Source organism: Cygnus olor, chromosome 2, assembly GCF_009769625.2.
Source record: "Cygnus olor isolate bCygOlo1 chromosome 2, bCygOlo1.pri.v2, whole genome shotgun sequence".
NCBI classification, from domain to species: domain Eukaryota; kingdom Metazoa; phylum Chordata; class Aves; order Anseriformes; family Anatidae; genus Cygnus; species Cygnus olor.
Genome location: NC_049170.1, coordinates 116258733 through 116276083, shown reverse-complemented (window position 1 = coordinate 116276083; position 17351 = coordinate 116258733). Strand labels below are relative to the sequence as shown.

General features: G+C 41.7%; 1 protein-coding gene across 20 annotated transcripts in view; it reads right to left on the bottom strand.

Moving 5' to 3' along the window:
* DTNA (dystrobrevin alpha) overlaps positions 1-17351 on the bottom strand; it is a 223993-nt gene that overhangs the window by 10727 nt on the left and 195915 nt on the right. For 13 of the 20 annotated variants that reach the window (XM_040550317.1, XM_040550314.1, XM_040550324.1 and 10 more), the window contains 7 exons: positions 16131-16234; positions 14691-14804; positions 10961-11057; positions 5266-5425; positions 2407-2496; positions 1538-1706; positions 656-788 (listed from right to left, as the gene is read on the bottom strand). In XM_040550317.1, coding sequence (XP_040406251.1) covers positions 656-788; positions 1538-1706; positions 2407-2496; positions 5266-5425; positions 10961-11057; positions 14691-14804; positions 16131-16234 — 867 coding nt within the window. Of the gene's footprint in view, positions 1-655; positions 789-1537; positions 1707-2406; positions 2497-5265; positions 5426-9332; positions 9481-10960; positions 11058-14690; positions 14805-16130; positions 16235-17351 lie in introns of those variants that run through there. The other 7 variants (XM_040550326.1, XM_040550330.1, XM_040550329.1 and 4 more) reach the window with 2 other exon arrangements.

Genomic DNA, 17351 nt, shown 5'->3' with positions numbered 1-17351 from the left:
AGGATATCTACAGAATTCCAACCCCCTCTGGCAAATTAGCTTTTCTTGGACTCTCAAACAAATGCCCTTTGAAAACTTCCTCAGGGGGTGCTTAATGACAAATCCCCAGGCTCCACTATACTAGATGCTTGTTGAATACTCGCTCCTCTAGGATGTAATTCTTTCCAGACCCTCTCCTCCCCTTACAGATTCTGACAATGACAATGACACACAGACTGTATTTGAGGTTCAGTTCACAGTGATGAACCATTATGAATGTTTTCCATTACTGGAGGAAAACAAAATCTAAATATAGCAAGAGCTCAGCTTAACATCATGAACCAGCCTATGTGGTATGGAGCACTGAGGTCTAAGTGACTTGGTGGGAACTGGCAGAGAACAAGCTCAGGGGCAATTCTGGCCCACCTGATGGCCCTGGTAATGTTAAGGACTACTGTCATGTGCCTCAGGTAGTGTGGTCTTCCTGGACATGCACAAAAGCCAGATGCATGCATGGCTGTGGAAGAGAACAGAAACAGTTTTTGGAATGTGTCTGCTTTAGTAACCGAGAAGAGATCACACCCCAGGGCCCGGGAGGGAAAAGAAGGGCTCTGGGCAGTTCCAGCACCTAAGTGTTACACATTTATGGATATGTATGGGCAGCTCCTTTTCCCACCTGGTATGCCTCATCCTGCAGCTTCTGCTTCAGGTACTCCTCCATCTTCAGTTCATTCTCCAGCTGGCGGACAGAATCATTCTCATAATTTTCATCATCTGCTCTGACAAAGGGGTCTCCATCTTCTGTAACCCTAAAGACAATTATTCATAAATAGCCTCCTGAGATGAATGACATTCAGAATGAATAAAACTTACTTTTATTGCAAGGTCTGAGGAGAGCAAGATACTTTTACTCCAGCCACATGCACCACCAGTTAATAATTTCCTGGCAGTGGAAAACACTACTGCTATTTCCTCTCTCCAGTGGTCTAGTACTGATGAAGTAGACCAAAGGGCATATCCTGCTGAAAGCCTTTTTAGTGTACAACATTATGGAAATGAGTAACAAAAGTCCTCAATAACTGCTTTGAGGGTAAAACAAAGAGTAAGAGGTTGAACCGAAAATAACTGGAAAGATGTCTATTGTCTTTGATAAGATTCAGATTCTAAAAATAAACTGGTTTGTTGATCAGTTGAGTTGGTCAACAAAAATAATTCCGTCTTTTCCAAAAACAACTGCCCTTTTTTCAGTGTGCTCCAATAGGCCCCTCATTCTGGATAAGCAGGGATTGGGACTGCAGAATACATTAAGGAGCACGGCTGTCCCATAGTCTGCACACAGCCCGAGTGTCCCAGCTTGGATGTGAGACAGCTCGCTCCTGAAGGCATCCTAAGTTCTGTCCTTCTGAGTTTACAGAGCTCACCGCTATCTCACGTTCATAAAGCTATCCTCACTTGAAGTTAGGCTTTTAGTTTGGTATTCAAATAGTGGAGAAGGAGAAAAATTGTCTTCAAAAGAGAAACGAGTGAGATTACAAAGGCGAGCCGAGCAGTTACCCACATGTCACTGCGCATGGATCCCGTGGCAGCAGCACTGTGGATGTAGCCTGGCTTCCGGGCGTGGATCTGCGCGAGGAAAGCCTTCTCGGATGTTGGGGACGGAACGAGGTCGTCAAAATGGGTCCGTCCAAATTCGGAATCCACGTTGCTTTCTGTCTCACTGCCCACCTCTGTGAAGCAAAAGGTGACAGGTGTTTTCATTTAACTTTCACAAGAATAAATATACTCGTCTATTTCCTTAAGCCTTTCTCTGTCTTTTCTGCTTACAATGATCACCTCCTCATAGTGAATGCAGTACAGTATTGTAAAATGCCATTCTACATATATCTGCAGACCTAATGGTCTTTTTCTCGGGGAGGGACAGAATACTGAAGCTTTTGCTTATTTGGCTTATTAGGTAGTACATTTTTATGAGTATACTATACACTGCATTTTACAACAGATCTTACATATTCTATATTGAACACAATTTCTAAAGACGGAAATCCCTCCTCCATGCCATTTCGACCATCTCTCTAAATGGAAACTTCTTTTTATGGAACAGGAACGTGCCATGCGATTAGGGTGCTTTGACAGCCACTAACCAAGTTCTCTCTCTACAATTCCCTGAAAAAGCCATTTCCATAGGAAAACAGGAGCAAACTTCTCAAGGAATTTTCATTGTATCCAACCGCATGCTTACATCCATGGCTTTAAAACCTCCTCTATTCTGAAGCCGTTATTTGGGAATTTTGTTTCTACAAGCATAAAGAGCTTTGAAACTACATTACATTGCTTTCCTTGTTGGTCTATATACTCCTAACTCCCATTTTTCTAAACATCTATGAAATGTCAATGTGTTGACCATCCACCCCCTTCAGCCTCACTCACCAGAATTTAGTTCTTTTACCAAAGAAGACATGGTGTTGGTGATTGAATCTGCTGCCACCAGCAAATCGTTTCTCAAGTTCCGTCTTGCACCTGAAGCAAGAGACAGACAAAACAGTGTTAGCATTCTTCACAAGACATATGTTTTCCTGTTCAAAGCAGTTTTACCCCTGCTGAAAGCTGCCATTGTGATGATTCAGGGTATCAAAGTCCTTACGAGGGACACGTGCAGAAGAGTTCTCTGCAGAATGTCCTCATTTACTTATGCTCTATGCAAGAGCAGAAGCCTGCCCTCATGCTTCATTTAATCACAATGCCAGATATGTGCAGATTATTCATTGCCATCAAGCTTGCATTTGTCTAGTGACACCAGCAGACCAGGCCTGGAAGATTAAATCCAGCATGAACTCATTTAAAATGTCTGTGGGGGAGGAGGGAAGAAATGAAGTGTTTTCTCTAAATTCTCACTGTTCTGTTTAATGACACCATTATTGCTACATATTTGCCGGCTAATTATGGCAAATGTTGAAGAAACATACTTGACCTCATCAAGACTGATAAGGATTTTTCTTCTCTACTCCCTCTCAGCCTCTCCTATAGCTGAAGGATTTTCTTGTATATTCCATAATTTACTTTTTTTTTTTTTTTTTTTTTTTTAATAAAGGAATCACTATTGCCTTTCTTAACAGCCCCAGGCTGCTGTGAAACTCTTTCTAATAATGGATCTAAAAGTGCTTCCCTGCTGAACCTGGCAATATTCCCTTAACCATCAATCATGAAAGATTCTTGTGAGCTGCATGAAATACTCCTTCCCTAGGAGGCTGTGGGTAATGCACGCTTCACTCCCTCAGATCCCAAACATAGCTCCTATTGTGGCTGAATAATCAATATGTCCCACAGAATCTCTAATCTTCCAGACTGGATTATTCACAGGAACTGGCAGGATTCAAATGCTGTAGATTCTTTAAAACAGGCTGAATGTAAAACAATGCATTAAAAAAATTTCCCAAACACTATAGTGTGTTTTTTATTTTTTTAATATACCACTGTTAGCAAATGATTCCTGGAATGCAAATCAAATTAGTTAATCTTACACACACACAGACACTCAGACAGCCACTCCCTCTATAAAGTCTTCTCAGATTTGTATCTCTGAACAATTGCAAACTCTGTGGAGAAAAAAAACTCACGAGAAACAGTGCTTTAACCATGGCTTGTCTGCCTTATGTATACAGAGACAGGTCTCCGCTGGTGCAGTGCAGAACGGAGCATCATATGTCAAAATGTGACAGAATGGCTGGTTTCAAGTTCTTTGGTTTTGACCTCCCCATCTAGGGAATATGGTAAATAATGACATAAAGCTAGATATTCATCAAAAGCTGCAGTTTTGAAATGTGTTCACTTACCTTTTTATATTGCCTTTTCTCTTGAACAAAACACATTTATATACTTTAAAAGCATTTGCCTGAGGCAGCCTTAGTATTACTTATGGAAATTTTATTGTAGCCACTATCTTATTTCTCTTAGTCTTAGCTCTGGAAGAAACTGTTCTACAATATCACAGAGGTTAGTGGTCCACCTTTTTTGCCTCTCTCAATTTTTTCACAGCAGAAAGAAGAAAATTATGTCTTGACTGTTTCTTTTCTCACAGAAAATGAGGTGTCCAGCAGCCTGGTATGTTGGGATTAGGAATTACACCTTACTAAAGCATGTTCAATACATGAATTGACCAGCACTTTAGTAAAAAGTTCTTGATTGCATTATAGATTCGACCTTGTTATAAGATGGAGACACACAGTGCCCAGGGAAGTCTAGGGGTAGGCTGCATGAGAGGGCTGAACTGGGCTCTTAGGAACAAATACACATCCACTCTAGCAAGGGTACTTCAGAGCTCCACTGACATTTCATTTTGTACTAGTGAAAGAGGACAAAAAATATCCAAGTAAAAGATCTGCAGTGATGTATGTATTTTAGAAGAAATCAGATTAGAAAAAGAAGGAATATTTCATTTGGGTCACATGGGCTATCTGCTTTCTTTAGCATTCAACATCATAATTTAACCTGTGGCCTTAGAAATTCAAAACTGTTCAAAATTTACTGCTACTTGACAAAACAGTGGAAAGAGGAATAAGAAACATGGTGCAGTCTACATCAGTTTTCTAAAAAAGCAAAGGGCTCATTGAGACTTCCAGAACTCAAATCTTGCCTAGCCTAGCCAGACGGTTCTTAGAGGCCCAAAGCAAAACAAGGGACAACAGCCACAAGTTATGTCAAGAGACATTCAGATGTAAGAACCAAAAAATTACATAATGGCCATGGTCAAACACTGCAGCAGAGTCTGTGAAAGATGCACACTGGGAGCCATCCACAACTCAACTGGCTGAAGTCCTGAATGACTGCATCCCACTCTGAAGGCTGGCTTCCTTGGGGCAGGAGGACATGGTGGCTGACAGAGCTCTTCCTACCTAAACTAAGTCTATGGTTGTATCATCTAGTCCTTTGCAACATCTTAATTAAACAAATGCACCGACAATGCTTTGCTGAGGTCAATAACAACTCTTCTTATTCTGCTTAACAGGGTACTGATAACGGGCTGACCATCTTCATTAAAATTCCCTCTTACTGCAAAATCCATTAGTTGGCATCACTGTCCAGGTTGTGCTTACCTGCCTGCCCTGACAGCAATGTCTCATAGCTGACAAAGATGATGTTCCATAATGAGACACAGCTGTTGTGGATTTTTTTGTTTTGTTTCATTGCATGCAACTCAGAAACTCAAGTTCATTTAGTCATTAACCACATGAAATAACAATTCTTAAAATAGTTTCCGAGTACCTCACACAAGCTAATAATGAGACTTACTTTGTGCAAAGGCTTCCTGCACATCTCCTCCCACCCCGGTCAGAGAGTCCTGAGGCGTGTGGGTTGGGGTGGAGCAGGCAGAGGCAGACCTGATGGGCATCGGGATCGGTCGACTGATGGTGTGGCTGGGTGAGGAACGTGGGGACCCTGCCCCTTGGGTCTACAAAACAATGAAACAGTTAAACAGGTCACTGCAAGAGCCCTCACCCTCAGCTTAAAGGCATCATGCTGTTTGTAGATCAGTTGTGTAATGCTTTGCTAAAAGAAATGTACTAAAGTCAGTTGTTTGTTAGCAGACAGCAATGCTCCAGTGTAGAAAAATAGTAAGTAGGAAAACACAAGTCAAGATCTGACTTCCTTGAAGCATGGGAAAATGTCAGGCAGCTAAATTAGAAAAAAATAATCCGAGTTAATAAACACCAAAGTATAGGCTTGCTCTCTGCCCTCTTCCCTCTCTCACTCCCCCAGTTCGCATGCATGTTTGGTAAAACATAACTCACTCGGACTGTGAGAAGGGGAAAGATGCTGGCACTGAAACATCTCCCAGGCTGGGCAAAGACCTGAAGCAGGGCTGTTAACCAGAACTCTGCCATGCCAGTTGGTCACATCCGTGCCCTCCGCCTCCTCAAAGGGGACGTGCATGGCACATGCAACCTCTCGGTCACATCAAGGCTGACACACTCAATAAACAATACAGCTTCATGCGTTTTATTAGGATCTAGGGAACCGTTTTAAGCCACTACTAAATCATACGCTATTCAACTGTTTGCTCTACGGGATATACTCAGGCACTCCCAAACCACAGTGGGGACAGGGCAACTTTAAATCCTGCTAGGGGTTCAGCTGCTGGAAACTGAAATATTTTAACACCAGTCATATAAAACGTCATGCTGTTAGCACCTCATGGTTAGTGTCATTTAGTTGAAATCCAAGCAGACTTTACAAACCAATGATAAGTTTTACAAATGCAGCTGGGTGAGCGATACCAAGAGACACGGTGCACGTGTCCCTGACTGCCCCAAAGCCCCCGGGAATGCAGGTCCACGTAAGGAAAAATGCCCAAGCCCACGCCAAGCTACAGACAGCTTTTCATGACTGAAAACCCTTCCTCAATGACTGTCCTCCTTTCTCAGTGGAGGACAAGGATGGAGGTGGCTCGAGTGCTTTTAAACAGCAACTCCAACATTTAGAAGGATTTCTTAACTCTTCGATGCCATTTCTTTCGACTCCTGCAGTGGCTGCCACTGCAGCCCAGATAAGGTTTGGCAAATGTATTCTATACAAGCCAACAGCAGCCCATAATGGAAGGAGCACAGCACTGCCCTTGAGATTTTTAAAAATTCCTGCCCCTAACCATAAATAATGTACGAGAATACTAAGCTATTTGGTCTTTCTATCACCCCTTTCTAAGAGACATTATCACCACAGAGACATCAAGGGCAAATTAGTTTTATGAGGAATAAGCACATTACTGATGGGAGAATGGGGGGATTTAATACTTAAAATTTCTCTAATGACCAGCTTTAGAACATTTAAATGATGGATGAAAGGGAAGTTGAATATATAAGGGCCAGATGCTCCCCTGTTTCTGGAATCGTCTGTACCCACAGCAGCAGAAATGCAGATCTCTGGTTCACCAGAGGCTGAGCACAAAGCAACCTTGAGATGCTCCAAGGTCCTTAGAGGTCGCACTCCCGGCACATCAGCAGGGGATCTACAACTTTTTCCTTTCCTTTCATGCCTCAACACCTCTATGAAACAGATATGCTAAAGAATTTCTTGTTCCCAGCTCCCTCCTTCACTTGCCCTTTTTCCTTAGCTCCCCTTTGCCTTTGATCACAGTTCTGGGGAACACCAACAACAGTGGGAACATCCAGAGAATATGAGAAAAATGGGACAAAATTTGTTTTCTATAACCAAGTCACATTTAAGGAATGAACTTTATAATAGGCATTTTATTTACTAAAAATAACAGATGCTTGCCAGTACTTCTTCACTGGAATTTTCCCACAAGAGAAATGTAAAAGCTGCACACCAGCACTTCGTGTTGCATTTGCTTTGCAGCTAGGGCTGAGATATTATGTGTTTATATTTATATTTATGTTTTTTATGATAAACACATACTCTGAGTGTTTACGATAAACAGCACTCTCTTATCTGTAGCATTCAGTTTATGAACAACCTATTTGGGAAGCACAGAGAAACGAAGCACTTTGATTCCCCGGTCCAGCTAAAAACTCGTATCTTTGTGTATTATTTGGGCAACACCAGGCAGAACTGAGGAAGTTGAAATATGAAGATATTAGGGAATGCCTGATTTAAAATAAGTGAATGCTTTCATTACATTTTGCTTAGTTCCAGCCCAGCCCAAGTCCGTGGGACAGGAGTGTTATTAGCATTGGATTTCTGCTTAGTGGCTACCAGGAGAAACGCATTTTTCACTGCAGCTAACTGCCTGCAGCCCACGGATACCATCAGCAGTGACTTGGTTATCTCAGCAGAGAAATGGAGCACCAAACTGCACCCAAACGAGTCGGCCCCACCAGCTGGAGGGCTACGGCTCGCTGAGAAAGAAGCTAGGGCAGCTAGCACCAAAATGTAGGTGACTTCAGGTTTTATGCTGCAATTGGTTGCAGCTGTCAGTGTTGTGCTGCCTTCTAGGAAAACCTGTATTTTATTTAATTCGCCATTCTTGGTTAACATACTAAGGATTTTAAATTAACCCTTGCTAGACAGGAGGTTTCCCATTATTAAGCATCATGCCTGCTTAGGAGAAAAGGCTTGGAGTGCAAACGGGAGCTTTAGTGCATTGCTCCCTCTGCCGGGGCTGAGCAGGGATCACAAATCCGAAAGCATGTCCCACAGCCTCATCAGATAGAGAGGAAGCTACGCAGACGTGAAGAACTCATTATCCTTCCTCAAGGAAGGGCAGTAGACAAATATAAAGTTCATAAGCATTAGATGATTTGCCAGATGGTTTATTCCAATTGAATTCCTCCAGAAACTAACTTAATCCTGTTTCCCTCAACAGATCACGAAATGGCAGAGCGTAATGGGGATCACTGCATGGAAACTGCGAGTAATTCCAGGGCGTCATCACCTGGCATTCAGCAAGGCTATCACTCTGTGAAGAAACAATCCTATCTTGTAATAGCCTGAAAATGAGCTTTCCTTACACTGTCCAGTGAACATTTCATATGATAGGGAAACTCTATTCACGTCGGGAAGTTCTCTTTTCTGAATGGAAGATCTCTGATCTTTTAATGCTGTTACACAGAACGAAAAAAGAGGGCTCTTACACAGGAATGCTATTTGGTCAGATTTTATTTTTTATTTTTGGTGCAACAGACTGATGCTCTACAAAAATTAGCCAAAATGCTAGCTTTATGAAGTTAAGCATTACCTACAAACACTGCATGTTCTTCCATAGACAGAATACTTCAGACTTCTAACAGTATTTCTGCTGATGAGACCAGGAAGAAATGTGTTTTGTTAAAATGCAACATTTTTTATTGGAATCATAAATCAGCTTACCGTTTGAAAAGTTTTTTTTTTTTTTTTAGCCTAATATCTTTCCAAGACCCGTTTCAGCAATAAAAAGCTCCAAACCAAGTAAATCTTTTAAAATTTAACATTAATAATATAAATACTTGCTCTTTTTAATTTAAGTTACAGGAGTCATTTAGGAACTACAATACTGTCCTGAAAACTGACAGGACTGTTACTATCAGTGGTGGCCGTAAAAGATGTGCACACAATGCACTGACTTTTTTGGATAAAGTGGGATTTTAAAACTCAATGTCCTGTTCTAATTTAAAGTCAGTTACATTTTAATTAGAGATCCAAAACTTTCATTAAATTTTTAAAATGTTAACTATAGTGGAAATGTTCTTTAATTCACATTCTAGGTTGGTTTCACTACATATGTTTCGATTTTGTATCTTAAATATCCATATATAGAAGGGTGAGAAAAAGGTTAAGACCCCTTGTAGCCATGGCTCCATTTCTAGGGGGATAAGATGGTTAATTATGAAAGTTACTCCAAGATACTTGAAAATAATGTGTGAAAGAAGTGTGAGATATTAATTTTATTCAAAAGAATATGCACACATTTCAAGCAAAGGAAGTAAAATAAATCACAGGAACGTAACCATGTTTAGGAGTTAGTGAGGCCTCCAATAAGTAGGCAACTTATACCTGTTTCATTTCTTCTTCCTAAAGAAAAAGAGGATCAGCAGATTAGATTAGACAGGATGTAAGTGAAGAACAGAAGAAGAAATCTGGAGTACAGGGTTAAAGCTAAAACTGAGATAGTTGAAGAAATGTGTCCAGGTTATGGTCCCGTCTCTGACAACTTTGAAACACCAGAATAATGCAAAGTGTGCAGAATGCTACTATAACCTGTCTTAAATTTTCTTTGCCCAGACTGTGCAATGACAGCAAGCTGCCCAGACTGTTAGCTGTAGATATGCAGTATTTCATGGATAGAGGGAAAAGCATCTTGTCTACTCCTAGCTCCTAGCAGAGTCGGTTGGCTCTGCTGCTCAGGTGCCACCAAATCCTGCACTGTGGCTGCAGAAGACTGTGTCTGAGGCGATGCAAATAACTTAAGGGGTCCAAAATCATTTGATGCAAATACATGTTGCTTAATGGATTTCTGCTAAATTCTCTCTGCTTTTGTCAGTCATGTTTGACCCAAGCTGTATTGAATTTGCATGCACTCATTTTATCTGTCATGGCCTAAAAGAAAACAGGCTCTCATGCCGTTCAGAGTTCCTTCTTCCAATGTGAATTTCTGGCATTGTCTATCCTGACGCACATCAGGTAAAATGGAGCTGGAGTCAAATAAAGACAAATTTTCCATATTATCCTGGCCTCTCTTAAAAGTGCATATGTGTTTTGATATCTCAATTTTTAAGTGAGATCCTTTCTTGAGGCATGTTTCATCTTTTTAACACGGGCTTGTTTCTGTATTTATGAAAATGATCGAGTGTTTTTGGGGAAGCATCTCTCAGATCAAATAATTAAATGTGGTTGTCAAATGGCATGTCTGACCAAACTAGCCATGGAAAGGACACATTAAAGGAACTTGTAAAAACAATTCCGTACTGTCAGCTGCAGTAAGTAGTAGTGTACAGTGCTGAGCTGTTCTTCTCACGGATATTAGTTATCTCATTTTGTATGTCATTTTGTTTCTTTTCTGGTTCCTTTCTTTCTGTATTTGATGTCCTCAACAGAGAAAATTGTGAAAACACCTGAAACTGGGCCACAAAATATTTTGTGTTCAGACATTGTTGAATGGCCAATGCAGAGGCTGATAGCCTAAAGTCCAGAGATGCTGTCAAATCCTTCTACAAATGAGCAAAACAGGACAGTATTGCATTATGCTGCAATATTATTCAAAGGACTGTATTATTTACTCCACAGTATGGAGCCTGTCTTGACTGTTCTATCCACTTAGCAGTAGATGACAATGACAATGTGGTGTTATTGCAAGAATGACATCATCTAAACATTATTTGAAAGCCCTGAATTTAAAGACGAAAGCAAAAAAAAAAAAGATAGGGAAGGTCACAAAGCCAAGTTTTATGGGTGGAAATAGTCAAATTCTGCAGAATTTTGCACTCATCTCTCCTCCCTCTCCTCTCTTGCTTTGCTCTGCCCTTCCTTGGTAGCGCCAAGTGTAGTTCCTTACCTTCAGCAGTTTCATGAGGCCTTCCAACTGAGCCATAAGCTCCCTTCGGCTTTCCTGGAGAGCAGACATCCTCTGTTCCAGCTCGTCTTTCCGCTGCCTGAGAAACAAGCAGATACGATCAGAGCTTATCCCTCAGCCTCAGCAGCTTTTAACTGCCTCATTTCCCCAGCACGACCATGAGATATAAGTCTGTGTATAGACTGTAGGAAAGCAAACACGCTGTACGAGTTCAGTGCCTAGAAAGCAGGGCTGTGTGGAAGCTATGGAGTTCCCTTACACTGGGAGTATTCATGGGACTGAGTACAGTGATTAGGAAACAGACAGACACTAACACAGACCCTTCTCCAAAGAGCAAATGAGGTTCACATTTGTGTATATTTTCCCCCCTGGGAATGCCTGGCAGTGATTTCATCTTTTGTCCTTGAATCTCTCTAGTCAGTAACCTCACTAACTGTCAGGAGAAATTAAAGCCATGCCCTGAAGGACAGGAAATTGCAGCAGAGGCACTGCACAGGGCAAGATACAAAAGAATCTAAGAGAGTTCAGAAATTCAGCCAGAAAACACAGCTAACTGTGTTTGTTTCTATTTTTTTCACAAGGCAAGCATAAAACTATCACATAATGGAGCTATAATTGCTTGAAAATAGCTCTTAAGTTTCTAAGTCCAGTGCTGGTCCTGTGACAGTGTGAACACTGAGCCACCCCATATGTGACAGCCAGTCTGTGTCCTCTTAACTGGCAACAGCTTTGATTCTGCACAGCTCCAATGCACCAGAGGGATGTGCAGCACTTGCACATGTTCCAACATCTCTGCATTGTGTGAGAGGTCCCCAGATGAATAAAGAATGGAATTGCTTCCTGGAAGACATGCTGTAATTAAAAATACTACTGTTTAAAAAATGTATATTGGGTGTGTTTTATGCCCTACTGTGTTGCAAATAAAATAAAAACACTATGTCATTAACCTTGTACTACCTGTAAAACATGTTCTTTTTCTGAAAGGCCTCACCTTGAATATTGTGTGCAGTTCTGCTCTCCACAACATAAAAAGGATGTTAAAGTTCTTGAAAACGTCCAAGGAGGGCAACAAAGCTGGTAAAGGGTCTGGAAGACATGTCCTGTGAGGTAAGGCTGAGGGTGCTTGGGTTGTCTAGTTTGGAGAAGAGGAGGCTGAGAGGTGACCCCACTGCTCCCTGCAGCTCCCTGAGGAGGGGAAGCAGAGGGAGGTGCCGGCCTCTGCTCCCTGGGAACCGATGACGGGATGCTTGGGAACGGCACAGAGCTGCACCAGGGGAGGGTCAGACTGGGCATTAGGGAAAATGACTTACCACGAGGGTGGCCAAACACTGGAACAGGCTTCCTAGCGAGGTGGGTGGTGCCCCATGCCTGTCAGTGTTCAAGAGGCATTTGCACAATGCCCTCATTAATATGCTTTAACCTTTGGTTAGCCCCAAAGTGGTCAGGCAGTTGGACTAGATGATCTTTGAAGGTCCCTTCCAACAGAAACAAACCTGCTCTACTCTACTCTACTCTACTCTACTCCATTTGAAGGAGGACCAGAATCAACAAAACTAAATACGTATACTATATTTAAGGAAATATGAAACCCTGATTTTGAGCCTTCTATGTACGTTGTGTGAGCAGTTGCTGATATAAACACCACTGATGTATACAGCTCATGTGTGCTATCTCTCACCTATCTATTAGGATCAGATAGTAGCAGTGCTAGGTTGTATTACTCTTCTGGAGGATTAATCCATTTTCTGCTACAAATTGTCTGTCTTGGACCTTCTTTTCCAAGCATGTAATGGTTGGAAATGCTGTAAACTGTACAAAACCAACTGGGTTTAGGAAACTGCTAATCAAAATACAGTATCGATGTAATTCAAGGTGATATGGCCTAACACATACATTTGTTGGGTATTAGATTCATTCTATGTGGAGAGAGGACCTAAGCAGTGTACAATGCACAGGCCACTCCTCTGAAAGCAAGTACCGATTCAAGCCCCCAGATCTGTGGGTTAACAGATGTAGATCAATGCTGCTCCTCTGAGTCCTACTGTTTTACATATGAGAAGCCTCATGCCATGTTAAGTGTATAGGAATTTCATTTTTTTTTCAAAATCCAACAGTACATCAAAAGCCAATCATTTACCTTTCAACTGGTGAACGTGTTGGAAGATATTCAAAGCAGCACAGACCCATTAAAAGTTATTTGCTGACTCTGACACTGCATATTAAATCAGAAATGATACCATAATTGAGGAACTCAGCGTCACTGCCCCAGGGACATCCCATGTCAGGAAATTTAAATAAGGTTATTATGGTTTTCATATGTGTAGCAAAATTGAAAAGATGTAAAATTAAGTAGTCAATCTGCTAACACTGCACAATCATTTGATGTTTCTTTTTTAAGGATAATGAATTTTATTTGTCAACTACATAGAAAGCTGATCTCCTAAACCTGCTTAAAATAGACTTCAAGCTTGATGCACAGAAGGAACTACATTATTAGTATATTTTGTGCAGTGCATGCATCTTCATCACATTCAGTTTTCTATCTTAGACTCTCACAGAATGTCACTTACCTGTAGATATCTAGGAGTAATTAATTACATACTAAAATCACACATGGAAATTAAGAAGCCTATTTGTTTTTAGATTGGAAAGCAAACTTAATTATTTGTGAAACAGAAAAATACGTTAGTGTGGAAAACAGTAATAAAACTATACAGTATTGCTAAAGAAAGAATTTAGCATGATTTCTTACAGTCACTTTCTTCAGTTATGAATTAGGCCACAGAAATATTACTAGCATGAGGAGGAAGAAACTAAGTGGCCAGAAATTTTCTCTGGTCTTCTCATAAGAGAACTGCTGTTTGGGAGTGAGGGGATAAAGTTTATCTAGTATTGTGTCACTGGAAATAAATTATTTACACTCTGTTCTCTATATACATGAAGTGCTCTGAATAGTTCTTACTTGACTCTCAGCCTGGCTCTCACAACATGAATAAGGACTTAGAGGGAGCCTACAGATCTGTGCCAATGACAACTTTTCTTCAATGTGATATATATGGCAATTGGTATACCCATGTAGAGAATCCTAATTAACATACAGATACATCTGTATCAATGGTTTTAGCTTGGTGGGATAATGGGAGGAACGATTCTCTAAATCTTCAGCTGCTGCAGATGATGTTATTCCTCCCTCCTCACATGGCACAGACCATAATGCTGCAGCCTGGTTGTGCACAGCGAAGAGAACTGACCTCTCCTTTGAGTTCAATGCATGGGGGAATTTTCCAAAAATTAACGTCTAATTCTGGCTGTATTCTCATGTAACTCTGTATTTACTTCAGCATAAATGAGAAGTCTTTGTAGAAGCATTTGTTCTGACAGAAGAACATTTTTCCCCATATGATTAATGACATTTGGACAAGGCTGTGGGGACCTATTCCAAATGACCTAAGGGCCTAACTCTGCAAACACTAATGCACAGGCTTAATTTAATGTAGATGAGTAATATGTGAGATTCCTCATGCATGCTGCTTAAAGCATAAGCTTAATTACTTTTAGGACTGCAGCCTGCACTGAAATGGGAGAAAAAAACACAGTGTGCTACTTACTTTAAAAAGCCCCCAGAAGTGTAAGCAAGGCTTATCTCTTATTTCTTCCCTTATTGTTATAAGCCTGGCCTCAGGAATGGCCTCAGGAACTGCTGTGCACTTACCTCAGGAGCCGGAGCTCTGCCAGGAGAGTAGGATTTTGTTGTGCCTTCTCCGGTGTGGGCTGAGATGCTTGTTCGTGCTCAAGTCGCAGCCTCTGGATCTCCTGTAGGATTTCTCTTGGGGGTGGGAACAAGGAGAATACTGCAAGTCAGTCACTGACCACAAAACCTGCTCACTACACATCGCTAGAGGAGAAGAAGTGTGAGTGTATGCAGCTACCAACATGGATTTAGTGACTGAGCTCTAACCAACAGAAGAAGCCCTCAGCACTGGGATATTTTTTAAACAAACTTTTAGGGCTTCACCACAAAAGTGAAACATTTCTTCCAGACCCCCAAACCCAGAGGTAGATATGAAATAGCTATATGCTTAATTAAATTGTCTCCCCAGGAACATTTCAAGCACACCATGAACTTAGCAAAAACTAAAGTAATATCCATCAAAATATTTCACAGTTAAAAAATAGTTGTAGAGTAAGTACAGATCTGAGACTGGTCATCAGTGCATGGAGAAGCACTTTAATAGGACTTGTTATGACTGGCACGCCAGCCCTGGAAGACTGTCAAAATGATAACACAAAGCTTCACAGCAGAAGGTTGAAACCTTTGTGATTTTTTTCTCTCCTTCGCAGCGTGCTGGGTACCAGACGGTCAGAAGGCAGACTCAAACTATGAAAGACAAATCAAGACTGGAGCTGGTGGCTCATTACGCTGTGACAGAAGGCAGTGCAGGGTTTGCAATAGAAAACCATCTGGTTTGGGCTGTCCTCTCTTTTACAGTCCAGCAGTAAAAGCAGAGCTGTGCTGTCATACATTTCATGACATCAGGCAGTCTGATACCTCGGGCCAGATCCTCCGCTGATAATACAGGGGTGTCACCCCTTTTTTTGGGGCTGCTAGACCATTTCTACTGGGCACTCTCCCTCAGTCTCAGTTACATCTGTTCCGAGTGACTCATTTCATCAGCACCCTCACGTGCTGCTAACCTTTCTGTAGACCTTTCTCAGGCAGTCTGTGTTCTGGGGAGCTTTAATCATCTTCTTCACAAATAAAAGCAGGGGAGCATATCGTTACCAGGATGACTGATCCTTTTAGCGTTTCATGTTATAGTTCTACAGAGGATCCAGCTCAAAATTAATCTGGTTTAGAAACAGGACAGGCTTTTTTTTTTAAACTCTTACAAACAACAGCTGCAAACAATAAAGTATCAATGATTACATCACGTCATTTAACACTACATTCATTAAAACTCAGGGTGGCTGGAGATCTCAAAGCCTTTGTCATGTTCTGTGGACCTTTTTGTGCCCTGAGCTTTTTTTGGGGGGATGGGTATGTGTGTGTAAGTACATTGCACGGAGGTAGGTGGTAAAAAACCAGCAGGGAGCAAACAAACATACACGATATATGGGACTGAACAAAACCAGGTACTTTGTGGATGCTTACCGGTTTTTATTTTCCAGCTCGGCAATCAGCTGCCTCTGCTGCTTGTTTGCATCGATGGTGAAGGAGATGTCTGCTGCCCCTCTCTGCTGCCCCTGCTGCTGCTGCTGTAAAAGAGAGGCTGTGCTGAGGAGGGAATGGCCAGCATGCATGCACCCACCAGGCCCAGTGCAGGGCCGGGCTGTGAGACCTGCTCACAGGACATGCAGCACCAGCCTTGCCTACGCCGCAAAGAGAGCATCCACGTTCTGGCTCACACCAGTATGGCTCTAATCCTAGTAAAAGCAGCGTAAGCGCTACCATAAATAAGACTGAGCGCTTACCATCCTGTCATTCACTGCTTCTCCAAGCTTTCTTTGAACCAGTTGTAAAAGTGCTTAACCCCACCCGTCTGAAAACCGAGGGAACGGCACCGCTTCACTTCAATACTACAGACTAGAGGAAGGCACTGAAGGAAAAATCAGCTTCCCTCTCCAAATAAAAGAGGATATGTTTTCCATTTCAGTGATACTTCCTTCCCTCGAAAGCAGAGTTTTTCTTTCAGTTTGAAAGATTTGTACCCTGGTTTCAGTCTGGCTATTTGGCCCATTTGACCGAGTCTTCCCATATGTTCTGGGGATACTTCCAAAAAGCCCATCCTCTAGTCCTGCAAATACAAGATTTATTTTTTTTCCTAACAAAATGAAGTGGGAATCAAATTATTTCTTGCCAAACTAGGCAGTGCTCACTTCAGCTTTATTGGACTATGCTCTTTTTTCAATATTTTCAGCAATAGCCAAATGCTGGTTTCTTTGTTCACACTCCAGTATTTCAGCATTGGATCAACGACAGTGCAGAGAAAGAATTCACAAAGACATCCAAAGTTTTGTAACTTTCAAAGATATCCATTTATTTCTGACTCTGATGTGAAAGAATCAGACACTGATGATTACTCTGCTGAGCTACTGCTGCCATCTGAATGTTTCTTGCTGTAAGAGCCCTGCGCAGTGGAAGTCCAGAGCCCAACTTTATGTGATGCCAGGCACCTCCTCCTGCAGGAATGGCCCCTCAAAAAGGATGAAGATGCACCTCAGTGCTAACCTTTGATAGCACAATCTGTGGGGAAATGATGTGTGGCTGTAACTGCTTATACTATTTTATCTGCTGTGCATACATTTTCCCATTAACGCTCCAACCACCAAGGAGGGCAGTGCATAAAGAACTGATATGTGCTGATGGACATCC